Source organism: Camellia sinensis, chromosome 5 (assembly GCF_055761805.1).
Source record: "Camellia sinensis isolate YWXY chromosome 5, ASM5576180v1, whole genome shotgun sequence".
Classification (NCBI taxonomy): Eukaryota; Viridiplantae; Streptophyta; class Magnoliopsida; order Ericales; family Theaceae; genus Camellia; species Camellia sinensis.
This window is the reverse complement of record NC_138965.1, coordinates 156906252-156921229: the sequence shown is the minus strand read 5'-3', so window position 1 is coordinate 156921229 and position 14978 is coordinate 156906252. Positions and strand designations below refer to the sequence as shown.

The 14978-nt window shown below is 39.7% G+C and overlaps 2 protein-coding genes across 2 annotated transcripts in view; one reads left to right on the top strand and one right to left on the bottom strand.

Moving 5' to 3' along the window:
• Nucleotides 1-14978, bottom strand: part of LOC114309928 (ENHANCED DISEASE RESISTANCE protein (DUF1336)) — a 153820-nt gene that overhangs the window by 13568 nt on the left and 125274 nt on the right. The window contains exons 12-16 of the mRNA XM_028255800.2: nt 10214-10285; nt 8758-8928; nt 1632-1834; nt 1424-1490; nt 390-565 (exon numbers count right to left, since the gene is read on the bottom strand). Coding sequence (XP_028111601.1) covers nt 390-565; nt 1424-1490; nt 1632-1834; nt 8758-8928; nt 10214-10285 — 689 coding nt within the window. The remainder of the gene's footprint in view (nt 1-389; nt 566-1423; nt 1491-1631; nt 1835-8757; nt 8929-10213; nt 10286-14978) is intronic.
• On the top strand, nt 2382-3939 carry LOC145790378 (uncharacterized). Its single transcript, XM_082868111.1, has 2 exons — nt 2382-2521; nt 2728-3939. Exons 1-2 carry the CDS (start codon nt 2382-2384, stop codon nt 3902-3904), a joined length of 1317 nt encoding a protein of 438 aa, XP_082724237.1. The 3' UTR covers nt 3905-3939.

Genomic DNA, 14978 nt, shown 5'->3' with positions numbered 1-14978 from the left:
TTCAGTAAATGTAGTCCATACCAGGTTTAAAATATATATATATATATATATATATATATTCTTCAAAGGAAGACAAAAAACTTCCAACAGTGAAATTTGAAACAATCCAAAGAATTTTTTTTATGAGGTGCAACATATTACGCAACAACCTTGGAACATCATTTGCGATCTCCAGTATTTTCATATGGTTTGATGTAGCAGTCAAGCAAGTAAGAGATAGATCATAGAGCTGTCTTGGGCTCCATTAATTATGAGAAATTATATTCTGAGAAATTATTGTAGACTTGCTAAATCTCAAATGTGACTATAGATTTTGAACTGCAGACTGCTCTCTAGATTGCCTTCATGCTGATCCAATTATTCTGAAGTACGAGGGGAAAAAAACCCACCTTAGAATTATCTTTCAAATATGTCTTCCCACGGATTAAAAATTCCGCACCGCTCAGAGATGTCCAACAGTTAGTATCACTCTCATCCTTCCCTTGGTGCATGGAACAATGAAAGTGGCTTGGATCAAGAATGATCGAAGGTACATCTGGATCTAATTCCATGATCAAATTTGGACCTATATCCAAGGATAAGCCAAATGTTAATAAGCAGGTTAATTTTAAGAAGAAAAGAACTAGGCAGGTCAGTACTGCTTGGAGATTTATGTTACAAGCGTGGAGTTACTTTAATTATTTTTTTCCGATCTACCCATCAAACATTTGAAAGATGCATTTGGAAAGGAGATAATATCATCTGAGAAAAAAAATTAGAAACAATAATCGCAAAATGAAGAATCATATGAGATAAATTACAAAGAATAATATATGAGAAATGATATGGTGCAGCATTTGCATGGCTCAATTATATGAACAACAGTTTCCTGTATCCTATGCATAGACTGTGAAGTCAGACATCGGAACATCTGGTAGAATTTAAGAAGCAGTATCCTACCCCAGAAAACATCTTTTGTGGCTAATACTGTCACGTTACCAATTTTCCCAAAAGCTTAAGCTATTAGGAAGTGGGCCCAACAATGTATATCAAGCTATCCAACACTCTCCCTCACGTGCAATCCTGTCTTGCCCGTGGAGAGACAAACAGATAACCAAAAGGAAGCAAACAACCAAATAGAGAAGAAGTAGCCAAACAGGAGCAAATACCAAATGCCAATGGAGAGACTTGAACCCAAAACCTTTCTCAACCTGAGCTCTGATACCATGTTAAGTCACAAATTTTCCCAAAAGATTAAGAAATTAGGAAGTAGGCCCAACAATGTATATCAAGCTATACAACAAATACATGCTTTGACAATAATGTAAATAGAACAGTCAATAAAAAAACATGTGAAATAAATAGCGTCTCCCAGTGTCGACAATGTACAAGTGGCAAGCCTGGTTATGCAATTTTATTATGTGTTTAGCACAGAGGAGGGGACCTGAAGTTCGCTTCAAAGCCAAGCCCGCGATAGCCCACGATATGTTCTTCAACTTCACCTTTTTGTTCTGATAGAGTAAATGAGATAGATTCAATCCAAAGGCCTTTGATATAAACATCACTTTATGTATACAGATTCTAACAGTTTCCAATCTACAACAAGAACAAAAATAAAATATGATAGACTAAAAAATCAGAAAAATGCAAACCTTATTGTTAGTTTCTACTATGTTGTCTTTATCTTCATCATCAGATGATGAATCAGTAGAAATTGCATCATAGAACTCATCAGCCATTTCTGCATCATCATATTCACTATCTGGCGAAGAAACATCAGAAAATTTCGAATGGACAATTGTGGTTGAAGATTGAGATGTGAGTTCTGGATTAGCTCCGATATATTCTTTTAAACCTGGATGATCACAACCCAAGAAAACATAGTTTCAGATGAAATTAACATTTTGGAAACAGTTTTTTCACAGTGCAGCTCATAACATTTCTGGAAATTGACAAGAAATTGCCATAAACATGGTCCAATAGAAGATATACTTGATGCTTAAAATTACTTTCTACATTGCAAGTATTTGCTGACCATAACAGAATTGAGAACAATACTTGCAAAATGTGTTCTACATCATTATCCCAAGTGTTCCATGACTTCCCTAAGTTTTTTGCTTGATACCAAACATTTGAGAACAATTCTTCTGACTTGTCAAAACATTTTATTTTTACTTTGCAGATTATGTTTTGTCAAAGGTGTGGAGGTTGTTGAAAACTCAACTAAACAAATCAGTTTGGTTTTAACGTAGTAGCTAATATCAACAATGCTATTGATAAGACTTTTGAGCTTGATTGTGATGCATCGGGTGTTGACATTGGTGTAGTTTTAAGCCAAGAAGGCAAGGCTATTGCTTTCTTTAGTGAGAAGTTGAATGGGGCTAAGCTTAAGTACTATACCTATGACTTGGAGTTCCATGCTTAGTGCCCAATCCATCAAACATTGTAGTTACTATTTAACTTACAGGGAGTTTGTTCTTCATACAGATCATGAGGCTCTCAAGTACATTGTAAGTGTGGTAGGTAGAGTTGAGTGTGTTAGGTGAGAGTTGAGTGTGGTAGGTAGATGTAAGTGTGTTAGGTGAGAGTTGAGTGTGGTAGGTGAATATGTTTTTCTCTTCTATATATAGGAGAGTCATTGTATACAAACATATATCAATCAATAATACAATCAATATCTATACAATTCTCTATTTCTCTTTATACATTAAATTTCTACATGGTATCAGAACTAGGTTAACAACCTAGTCATTCTGCTTCACCGGCGGGCGGTAACCTCGCCTTGGCCGCCCGCCGGACCTCTACACATACCTTCACTGCCACTGCCACTTTAATACGCATAACGCGTATAAAGCTTCTCCGGCCAACCGACACTCTGGTTATTGGCAAAGCTTACAGACTCATCACCACTGAAGAGGTAAGGAAAGGGTTGTGGGCAAAGAAGTATGCTAAGATGAGGAAGAAACTATCAGAGACAGAGTCTGGTGATAAGCAAGAGAATGTGAAAGAGAAGATGGGTTCTGATTTTGAGACACCAAATAGAAGATTTGAGATGGAGAAGACCAACCAGGTGTTAAAACATGAGAGACATCGGCCGCGACCCAGGACGACATCATCGACAAACTCTACTGCTGCCAAATCGAAAGCATGGCAGCCTTCACTGCATAGCATCTCGGAGGCCGGAAGCTGTCTCTCTCTCTCTCTCTCTCTCACATCCACACCACACGACCATGGCTTCACGGAGGCTATTATCTTCTCTCCTCCGATCCTCCCTTCACTGCTCTCCCTCCACACCTACCTTCAGACCATGCCCCTCCCACCACCGCTCAAGACCACCGCCGCCCCCTCCGGAAAGATCTTGGACGAGTTCACCGGCGCTGGCGCCGTCGGCAGCGTCTGTCAGGTCATTGGCGCCGTCGTGGACGTGAGGTTCGAGGAGGGCCTGCCGCCGATACTGACGGCTTTGGAGGTCCTCGCCAACTCGATTCGGTTGGTTTTGGAGGTGGCGCAGCACTTGGGAGGGAAGATGGTGAGGACTATTGCTATGGATGGGACTGAAGGGAGAGTTCTTAACACTGGTTCTCCAATCACTGTACCTGTGGGCAGGGCCACCCTTGGTCGTATCATGACTGTTATTGGGTGCTTATTATGGAACTTATTAACAATGTCGCGAAAGCCCATGGTGGTTTCTCTGTGTTTGCTGGTGTTGGTGAGCGTACTCGAGAGGGTAATGAAAAAAAAAAAAAAAAAAAAAAAGGAAAGAAATAGAAAGAAAAAGCCTAGGTATGCAGAAAAGCTTAGGTACACAGACGCCAGCAACAAGAAGGGGCAGACTGCATTACCCTTTTCTCTCACCCATGTGACCCAACTTTTGTCCCCCTCTTTTCATTTCTTTATTTTTTTTTTCTTTTACTCACCCATGTGACCCACGATGTTCCAACCTACACTTTTTTCCCCACTTTCTTTATTATATATATATATATATATATCTTTTTATTATATTTATTATAAAAAAAAACAAAAAAAAATTATATTATATTAAAAAAAAAAAACAAAAAAAAAACAAAAAAAAAAAAATCATCTCTCCTCCGTTTGATTTCCAACTCCATTATTTTTATTTATTTTCTCCAAACCCCTTTCCTTATTTCCCCATCTTTCATTTTTGATTTCAAATATATTTTTATTATTTTTTCTTTATTTTTCTTTCACATTATTTTTAATCTTTTTCCCATTCCATTCATCCCATATAGCTTTGCACACCAAACCATATTTTATTCATCTCAGGGATCCACCCCGATCACAATTTTACACAAAAAAAAAAAAAAAAAAAAAAAACAACAACAACAACAACAAACCACCACACCACACCAACAGCTTTGTTTTCTTTTCTGCAGCCGGCCACCAACCGACCTCACTTCTTCGCCTATTCCGCCGGTCTTTTCTTCTTGCCTCCGTCCTGGGCGGCCCTTGACGGTGTTGCCTCCGTGTTTCCCACTCCACTGGGCACGATCACTCCACCCTGCTCCTCCACTGCAGCATATGGCGGCCCTCCAAATCAGAACATCACGGTGGCCTTCCGCTTCAGCTCCTTATTTTCCGCCTTTAGCAAACTTATCTCTGCTCGCGCATCCTTATACATACGCTGGAGCAGAGCCAGTTGGGCGTTTAACTGCTGCACCTCATTTGTCCTACTCTGCAGCCGGTGCGACAAGTTTGTGACCGCAGTCATGGTTTCCACACATGACTTCAATGTATACTGATTGGCCTCAATATCCGTTTGCACTGCCATTTTTTGCTCCACCGACCGCATCGGAAAGTTCAACGGAGCAAAACCAGAGGTGTTTGGTTGAGGCTCACGGGCCACCGCACCAGTTATCTCTCCTGTTGACTCGTTGAGGTCGGGAAAGAGAGTGAGCAGACCACGGGAAGAAGAGGCCATGTTCTGGGTAGCTGAACGGGAAGAAGAGGCCATGTTTTTTGGGTTGCTGAGTGTTTCAGCGAAGCAGCGATTTCCGACTGGTACTTTCAGAGAAGGATTGGTTACAGAGTGTTACAGAGTATCTCTCTCAGCAAACGAACAGAGTATCTCTCTCAGCAAACGAAGAGTTTTTCAGAGGATTTTAGCAGGTTTTTTTGTTTCAGCCTCTGCCTCAGCCTCAGCCTCCGTCTTGTTTAAATAGCCGAGGCTGACACGCGCATCATGTGCCTCTCGGCGCTCGCCGACAACATGGGCGCGCCTTTTGATGGCACGCCTTTTTATGGATTGGGCACGCCTTTTGATGGCACGCCTTTTGACAGATTGGGCACACCTTTTGAGGGTGCGACTTTTTAAGGGTCCGACAAGACTCTGTAAACTGTCCCGACATTGATTCCGGTTAGCTCCTTCATGGGTCCGACAAGACTCTGTAAATTGTCCCGACATTGATTCCGGTTAGCTCCTTCATGGGTCCGACAAGACTCTGTAAACTGTCCCGACATTGATTCCGGTTAGTTTCTACAAGGGTCCAGCAAGACTTCGTAAACTGTCCCAACAACTGTCACAACATTATCTGCTACAACGGTCTGCCACAACCATCCAGTGTCCTCTACAACGTTATGACAAAACCATCCAGTGTCCTCTACAACGTTATGACACAACCATCCAGTATCTTCACCAACGGTCTGACACGACCATACAGTGTCTCCTATCCTCTTTTATTTTATGTATTAGACTATTTTCTTGTTTTGTTACTCTCTCCAAACTCAAGTTGGTTAGTATCTCTCCTCCTTGAGTTTGAGGGGGGCTGTAAGTGTGGTAGGTAGAGTTGAGTGTGTTAGGTGAGAGTTGAGTGTGGTAGGTGAATATGTTTTTCTCTTCTATATATAGGAGAGTCATTGTATACAAACATATATCAATCAATAATACAATCAATATCTATACAATTCTCTATTTCTCTTTATACATTAAATTTCTACATACATATATAGCAAGTGTCATGCTAAGTGGGTGGCTTACTTGCAACAATTCACATATTCCTTGAAACATAAGTTAATGATCCATAACAGGGTAGCCGATGGGTTGAGTGGAAGAATGACCTTGTTAGTGGAGATGAAGGCTCAAGTGGTGGGGTTTGGTGAGTTTCGGCAGATCCTTACATTAGCAAGATTCTTCAACCTCTTCATAGAGGAGTTAGAGCTTCCTGTCCTAGTTACATGTTGAAGGATGAAATTCTACCCAATTTTTCTTTGAGAGCAATTGCTTGTGGAACTCAATAATTTGCGGCATTTTGGTGAGAGAAAGACTCTAGGGTTGCTCCACAGTGCCTATTCTTGGCCGAGAATGGCTAAGGATGTGGGCAAACTTGTGCGAAGGTGTCAAATTTGTCAAATGTTGCTAATCTCTCAAGCAAGTTTGCTTGCCTCCTCATTTGAACATCTCCAACACCTTCAATGTTTAACATTTGGTACCTTACGTGATAGATTATTTTATGTTTGTGTTGCTTGTGTTAGTGCTGTCCTAACTTGAGGACTAGTTCTTTTAAGGGTGGGAGCACTGATGTAAGTAGTTTATTGAGTTAGTGGTGTTAGTTGAGCAAGCTTTGTAGGTTTGTCTATAACTAGCTTTTGGATACTTTGAAGATTGTATTTTCAGAGCTTTGCTCTTGTATTCCCAACTGGGAAATTCTCTCTCCAGAAATTTCATTCTCTCTTGATCTTTGATGCTATCAAATAAAGCCTCTATGCTTAGGCATTTATAGACCTTTGCCCCAAGTAGAAATCTCTATGGGTTCAATGGAGTCATCAACATGTTATTAAAACCAAATGTTTTTGGACCATGAAAGAGCCTCTTGATTGTTCCTGGACCTGGAGAAAATTGCTAAAACTAAGAGAAGCTGCAAGACAATTTGTTAAACATGTCATTGGGGATGGTAATGATACGTTCTAATGGCTCGATGATTTGCACCCCTTTGGCCCTTTTATTAATATCTATGGTCCCCGGATTGTTTATGATTCAGGTACTTCTATCACTGCTAAACTCTCAACTATCATCAAGAAAGGAAGTTGGGAATGGCCACTTAGAAATGAAAGGTATCTTTCCTCTTCCTGGATCCTGAGGGATCTTTCCCTTGGTCTATTCCCTTCTTTTCCAATCCTTTGAGGGCTGACAAAATTGATTGGATCTTATCTCCAAACAGAAAATTCTCTTCTTCTGCTAACTTCGAATCTATCAGATCTCATCATCCCATTGCGTCATGGAATAAGATTGTTCAGTTCTCCAATTACATTCCCAGGTGTAGTTTTATTATTTGGTTAGCTATGAAAGGAAAACTTCACATCGAAGACAAACTAAAAGAGTGGGGTGTTACTGTTGAGTTACCAATTTTCCCAAAAGCCTAAGCGATTAGGAAATAGACCCAACAATGTATATCAAGCTCTTCTCCCGCACGGGCAACCTTGTCTTGCACATGGAGACACAAACAGAGAAGAAGAAATCAAGCAGGGACTGAATACCAAATGACAATAGAGAGACTAACCCAAGACCTCTTTCAACTAAAGCTCTAATACTATGTTAAGTTACCAAATTTCCCAAAAGCCTAAGCTATTAGAAAATGGGCCCAACAATGTATATCAAGCTATTCAACAATTACTAGTGATGCTTTGTGTCATCTCTGTAATCAAGAAGATGAAAGTATACAACATATTTTCTTTGCTTGCCCATACTCTTGAGAACTCTGGAAGACTGTTTCTATGACGTGCTGCATTTTGAAGCCTCAAAATATTTGGCCAAGTGAAATTAGCTGGATTACCGGTAAATTCAGTGGAAAAAGTTTCAGCAATATCATCCGAAAATTAGCATTCCAGAAAAACATAAGAAATGTTGTTCGGGTCAAAGCTTCTTAGCTTCACTCTGTCCAAGCTAACTATCTCAATCTAACCATTTACAATAGTTGGTCAATCCCACATTATGTCTTTGCCCATCACTAGTTTACAGACTTATTTCTTTGTATTCTTTTTTATTAAAGATCTTCTTCTAGTACTGGAGGATCACCCTCCGTGATATCGTTCATTTCTCGTTCTATAAAATCTTAATCATGTGTCATGTATTGCATTTTTTGAAATTTTTTGTGTTGTGTATGTGTTGTGTCCATGTTGGGTGGCGTGTCTATGTTCGTACTTCTTAGATAAGAACCACAGATGGTTGATTCCACCAATTTGGTACAAGCAATTAATTCTATCACACAGGTCATAGTTTTAGTTAAGGGTAAACTACCAATAGGTCCTAATAGTTAGACGTAATTCCTATCAAGTCCTATTGAAAATAAGTCCTAGTAAAATCGTCATTAAAAATAATTTTTTGTAATGATTTTTTGCATATGTCGCTAAAATTGACAATTAGTGACTTTTTTGTCACGATTTTTATAAATTGTCGCTAAAACTTACAATTAGTGAAGTTATTCTGTGATAAATTTTTCAAACCGTCGTTGGAAGTTGAAAATTAGTGACCTTTTTTTTGTGATGATTTTTTAAAATTGTCGTTAAAACTTATAATTAGTGACATTTTTTATAAAGAATTTTCAAACTGTTGCTGAAAATTAACAATTAGTGACGTTTTATAATAATGTTTGATGAAAAACGTCATTAATTATCATATGACCTATTAGACATTAAGTCCACTTATTAGGACCTACACGTAAATCCTCTTTTAGTTAATTGAGGCCACCTATTTGGTACCTTCAGAACTGGTAGACCTTCAATCAGTTTATACAGAAGTTGGTGTAAGAAATAACAAGTACCCACCTGCCACTTGGCTCAACAATGCATAAGTAACTGTCTTTTCAAACTTTGAGCATTGATTAGTCTTCCACTTACACCACTCAACAGAGTGTACCTCTAGCATTTGTGTAACAACACATCTTGAACCATTTGAAGTAACTGATGAGTTCAAACTTCTGATCTCCCATGTTGAAGCTACGATAGAAATATCACACATGTCAATAACAAAAAACTATTTAACCAGACAATAAAATACATATGTTAGCTATGCATTCAAGTAATGAATTTGAATTTAAGAAGGCAGACAGTAGACAAAATAGAACATCAACTATCAACTTTTTATGGAGAGAAACAGAAATACCTAGTTTAAGTTTAGAATAAATCTTAAGAATTAGAAGAAGTCTGGGACAAAATTCGTCATGTCTTATTTTGGGCTTTCGTATAATCTCCTTTTAAAGCATCCCTTTTTTTTTGAATTCTAGAGATTAGTGAACTGCGTGTGATATGTAATTTTGATTTCTTCCATTTTTTTGGGTGGACTTCTTGCCTTCCATTGTGTCCGTTGCACCTTTACTTTTTAATAAAATTTAAAGTCCCTGCTTATCAAAAACAAAATGGGTAAATTACACTTTGCCCCTTTTATGTTTGAGCACTTTCTCACTATGGCCCTTAAATTTTTTTCCCACTTTGGCCCTTTATGTTTCAAGTTTTCCCCAATTTACTCCTAAAGCTAATTTCTGTTCAAAATTAGACAGAAAATGTCATAATAACTATCACATAAAAATAAAAAAATATATTATTATATTAGAGTTTAAGCTTATGTTAGATATGTAAGTTATATATAATAAAATATTTTTATGCTATGTGACTATTAATGTTTTATTTTTTGTCTAATTTTGAACTTAAATTAACTTTAGGAGTAAACTGAGAAAAATTTTAAACATCAAGGGTCAAAGTGGGAAAAAATATACTTTAAGGGTCAAAGTGGGAAAGTGACCAAACATAAAGGGGGCAAAGTGTAATTTACCCAAACAAAATCATCATTTGTAGTTTTAACTAGCAACTATTCTGTTTCTTTTTCTATTCTTACAACCATGGTAAAGTAAAGGTAGTTTCATTCCCTCTGAAAAGATCAGTCAACTGATCCCCACCCACCAACAGCAAAATTCTGATTCTGCCATTGTACCAAACAATTTGAAAAGGTGAAAATAACGATATGCAAATTCTGAAATTAATATATATATGCACACCACTAGATGACTATCTCATTAATAGTTCAGCCCTCGAGAGTCTTTTTCCTACAGGACAAGAATATGAAATTATGTGGTGGTAAAGTTGTTAATAAAGACAACAAGTCAAAATGATTCCAGAAGACAAAAGAAGAAGTCTACAACAGAACTTGAAAAGATTAGAGTAATGAAAAAAAAAAGACATATACAAATTTATGCAGAAGATTTTCCGTTTAGTAAAAGCTTCTTACGATTAATTTTTGTACGTCGATATCCTGATTTTTCAGGACAACTCTTGTGTACAGTTGCAAACTGCAATATCGCTGCATCAATAATTGCATTACTATTGTCAGTCAACAAACACATGAAAAGCACACTAAATCTCTGGTGAGATAACAGGTAATTTCATTTGAATGCAAAAATTTTATATCATATCCAGAAATATACAACCAAAGAGATGTAACACCCTTGATGTTATTGCATGACATGTGCATGTTTTTATTCATACTACAATGCTTGAAGTTGAATTAGTTTCCTTTGCCACATGAAATGCTTTGATGAATCATTAAAACATAGTTTAGAAACATTATTCCATGAATAGGATACACTAATATGCATTGCTATGAAATGAATATAGTTTTGAATAGTGTTATCCGAAAATGCTACCCATCCCCTTAGTTATTTACGTTTTGAAACATACGTTTCAAAATGTGGTACACTTCCGTTCCAAAATGGTGAATCTAATGATCCAAAATGATCCCATATTATTTTTAAGGTTTTCATCATAGGTTCTCTTTAATAGAGAAAAAAATCAAATATAATAAACTAAAATCTGATAGAGTGGAGTTTTTGGCTTGACAAAATGTAAAACAATTGATTATAATGCTCATAGAATTGTGTTGTTAGACAATTCATTTGAAGAAAAATGCACTATTGTTAGAATTCACCACACCTACTACACCTACCACCAATTCACCCTTACCTACTACACTCCACCTACCACCTCCACTACCATCTTCACCTACTCCCAAATCCTCTCCTATATAAATCCTTGTAATATACACAACATTTATGTATCAAAATCAATCAATAATACAATTCTCTATTTCTCTTTATACATTAAATTTCTACATGGTATCAGAGCACTAAGATTTAGGCCTATTTTTTTTTTTCACCGGCGGGCAGCCGGCCGGCAACTTTACCTTCGCTGCCCGCTGGAATTTTCTACACTTTAACTTCGAGTTCTTCGCCATATTGCTCCCGAGTCTCCGGCGGGTTTGCCTTCATATCGCAGCCCGACTCGGAGCCTTCCTTGCACTGCCGAAGGAATACTTTAATCATCAGTCAGCAACTTTTTTTCCGACAAGTCGTTCGCCGGCAAGTCCATCGCCGCCGTACACTCCGGCCTCACAGACATGGATCAGCTGGCAGACACCCCCACCCGCTGCTCCCACCACCGTCGCGCCCAGTTCGCGACCTTCTTCCGGTTCCCCGACGACATCCTCCTTGACGACTTCCAACCTCTTCTCCTCCTCTCTCCAGATCATCGGCCACTACCGGAACCACCGCAAACAACAACAACAACAATGGCTTCAGTGATGGTGGTGGAGCCGAAACCCTTACCCAATCCACCAGCAACCCTCCCAGCCATCCTCCCGGATCCCTACTCCAGCTCCGACGACGAAGACGACCTCTACAGCCGGCTGAAATCCCTGGAACGGCAACTGGAGTTCATCGAGATCCAAGAAGCGTACGTGAAGGACGAGCAGAAGAATCTGCAGCGCGAGCTCCTCCGTGCCCAGGCAGAGGTCAAGCGGCTCCAATCTGTTCCCCTCGTCATCGGTCCGTTCATGGAGATGATTGACGATAGTAGCACCATATACACCGCAGCTATGGTGGTGGTGGCCAACCTCCTTTTCTTCTTCACTGCTACAGGGTCTTTCACAGTTCTTGCCCTCGATCCGTGGTGTTATACAGCCACAACGCCACACCTTCTCTCTCCCTTTCTCTCTCTCTCGTGGTTCCACTTTCCAGCCCACGTTTTTGATTAAACCCAGCCTCTGCTAATAATAATAATAATAATAATAAAAATCCATTCACACGCACACAGAACAACACATCCCCACTCACCTTTTTTTATTTTCTTTTAAATATATATAGCCGACACTCCATTCCCACGCACACAGAACAACACATCCCCACATCATTTCCTTTTGTTGGGCGTTACCCCAACTTTATTTTGACACATCATTTTTCCATTTAAAAAAAAAAAAAAAAAAAAAAAAACAAACAAACAAACAATTTACACATTTGCCCACAAACCATATTTTATTCATCTCAGGGCTAACCCCGATCACCATTTTACACAAAAAAAAAAAAAAAAAAAAAACAAACAAAACAAAACAAATCCAACACCCACAAACAACAGATTTGTTTTCTTTTTCTGCAGACGGTCATCCACCGACCTCACTTCTTCCTACTCTGCCGCCGGTCTCTTCTTCTTGCCTCCGTCCTGGGCGGCCCTTGACGGTGTTGCCTCCGTGTTTTCTTGTCCACCGAGCATGTTCACTCCCCCATACTGCTCCTCCACTGCAGCATATGGAGGCCCTCCAAATCGGAACATCACGGTGGCCTTCCGCTTCAGCTCCTTATTTTCTGCCCTTAGCACGCTTATCTCTGCTCGCGCATCCTTATACATGCGTTGGAGTAGAGCCAGCTGGGAGTTTAAATGCTGCACCTCATTTGTCCTACTCTGCAGCCGGTTCGACAAATTTGTGACCGCCGTCATGGTTTCCACGCATGACTTCAGAGTATACTGATTAGCCTCAATATCAGTTTGCATCGCCATTTTTTGCTCCACCGACCGCATCGGAAAGTTCAATGGAGCAAAACCAGAGGTGTTTGGTTGCGGTTCACTGGCCACCGCACCAGTTATTTCTCTTGTGGGCTCGTTCAGTTCTGGAAAGAGCGTGAGCAGGTTCTGGGTAACTGGACGGGAAGAAGAGGCCATGTTTTTGAGTTGCTAAGTGTTTCAGAGAAGGGTTGGTTTCCGGGTGTTTCAAGATTTGCAGAGACAAGCTCTCCGAGCGTTCAGAGGTTTCAGACTCGTATGCACAGCCTTCGCCTCAACCTTGTTTTAAATAGCCAGGGCCCGCCACGCGCATCGCGCGCCTCTTGCCACTAGCCGACAAACGGGCACGCAAGCCAAGGCGCCCACGTGCCTCGCCATCATGTCCGGCACACCTTTTGATGGCACGCCTTTTTATGGATTGGGCACGCCTTTTGATGGCACGCCTTTTTACAAAATTGAGCGCACCTTTTGAGGATGCGATTTTTTAATGGGTCCGACAAGACTCTGTAAACTGTCCCGACATTGATTCCGGTTAGCTCCTTTATGGGTCCGACAAGACTCTGTAAACTGTCCCGACATTGATTCCGGTTAGCTCCTTTATGGGTCCGACAAGACTCTGTAAACTGTCTCGACATAGATTCCGGTTAGTTTCTACAAGGGTCCGACAAGACTCTGTAAACTGTCCCGACATTTGATTCCGGTTAGCTTCTACAACGGTCCGACATGACCCCATAAACTGTCTTCTACAAACGGTCCGACATGACCTCATAAACTGTCTTCTACAACGGTCCGACATGACCCCATAAACTGTCTTCTACATCGGTCTGACACCACCATACAGTGTCTCCTATCTTTTTTTTTTATTTTTATGTATTTTCTTGTTTTCTTCCTCTCTTCAAACTCAAGTTGGTTAGTTTCTATCCTCCTTGAGTTTGCGGGGGGCTGTTAGAATTCACCACACCTACTACACCTACCACCAATTCACCCTTACCTACTACACTCCACCTACCACCTCCACTACCATCTTCACCTACTCCCAAATCCTCTCCTATATAAATCCTTGTAACAATTCTCTATTTCTCTTTATACATTAAATTTCTACAACTATAATGTATTGGATGTCAAATTAAGAAGTCTACTCCTATCGTACCACATTTTAGAGTATGTGGCATACCACATTCCCACTCCTCGTACCAAAACGATCTGCGTTCTAGGTAACATAGGTTTTGAATTGTTATATATGCTTCTTTGAAATGAAATGGGCTAGGATTTAGAGCTTCAAGATTGAGGAATTCTCTTTTGGGCATAATATGCTCACGTATACTTTCAATTCCTTAATCAAGGTCCTTGATTACTTTGGTCCAATATACTTGACAATTTCATAAGTTATGTCAAAACTTAATTGAGATTAGTAGTAATTAAGCAGTATTAGCGGAAAACACTGTTAGCATATTATATTATCATATTACTTTCTGAGTTATTGTGTAATTATTCTCTGCATCAGGGCTCCATTGTAATTTCCAAACTTTAATCTTCATTAATATAAATAGGGGATGATATCCTAATCAAACCCTAAGCTGGTTACTCTCTACAATTATCATGGTATCAGAGCAAAACTCTAATACCTAACCTTAGCTACCCATACTGTGTCTATTACAAATCGACGCCACCAGCCACCACGGGAGAGGCCAGTCACCACTAGCCACCACCTGAGAGGCCAGTCACCACCTGAGGGGCTTTGGCTCATGCCGACAAAGACCCTTGTTGGTCGAAATGAGCATTAACTATCACTCTAGGGTTTGAAACTTACCTGGGTTGGTCTTCTGCCTTAGTCGACTCCTCCGATGCCATCATCTCTTCTCGCAGCTTCCGTCTTCGCTTCTCGTCAGTCGATCGTCTTCGTCGATCTCCTCTGTCACCACAGTTTGTCCTCTTCGTCGATCTCCTCACTTCGTCGATCTTCTCGGTTAGTCGATATCCTCATCAGTTTGTCCTTTTCGTCGATCTCCTCATCAATTCGTCGATCTCCTTCATCAGTTCATCAGATTCGTCGACCTCCTTCACTGGTATAATCTCTGTTTGGTATAATCTATGTCGTGTATAAACATTAAAATAAAAATACTTACATAAATAAATAAATAAATACAAATATATATATATATATA

What these genes read in the sequence shown, in the direction of transcription:
- LOC145790378 (XM_082868111.1), top strand. Translation starts at nt 2,382, where the DNA reads ATGACTTGGAGTTCCATGCTTAGTGCCCAATCCATCAAACATTGTAGT. An exon ending in GGTAGAGTTGAGTGTGTTAG is followed by an intron (nt 2,522 to 2,727) that starts GTGAGAGTTGAG and finishes TTAACAACCTAG; the next exon opens with TCATTCTGCTTCACCGGCGG.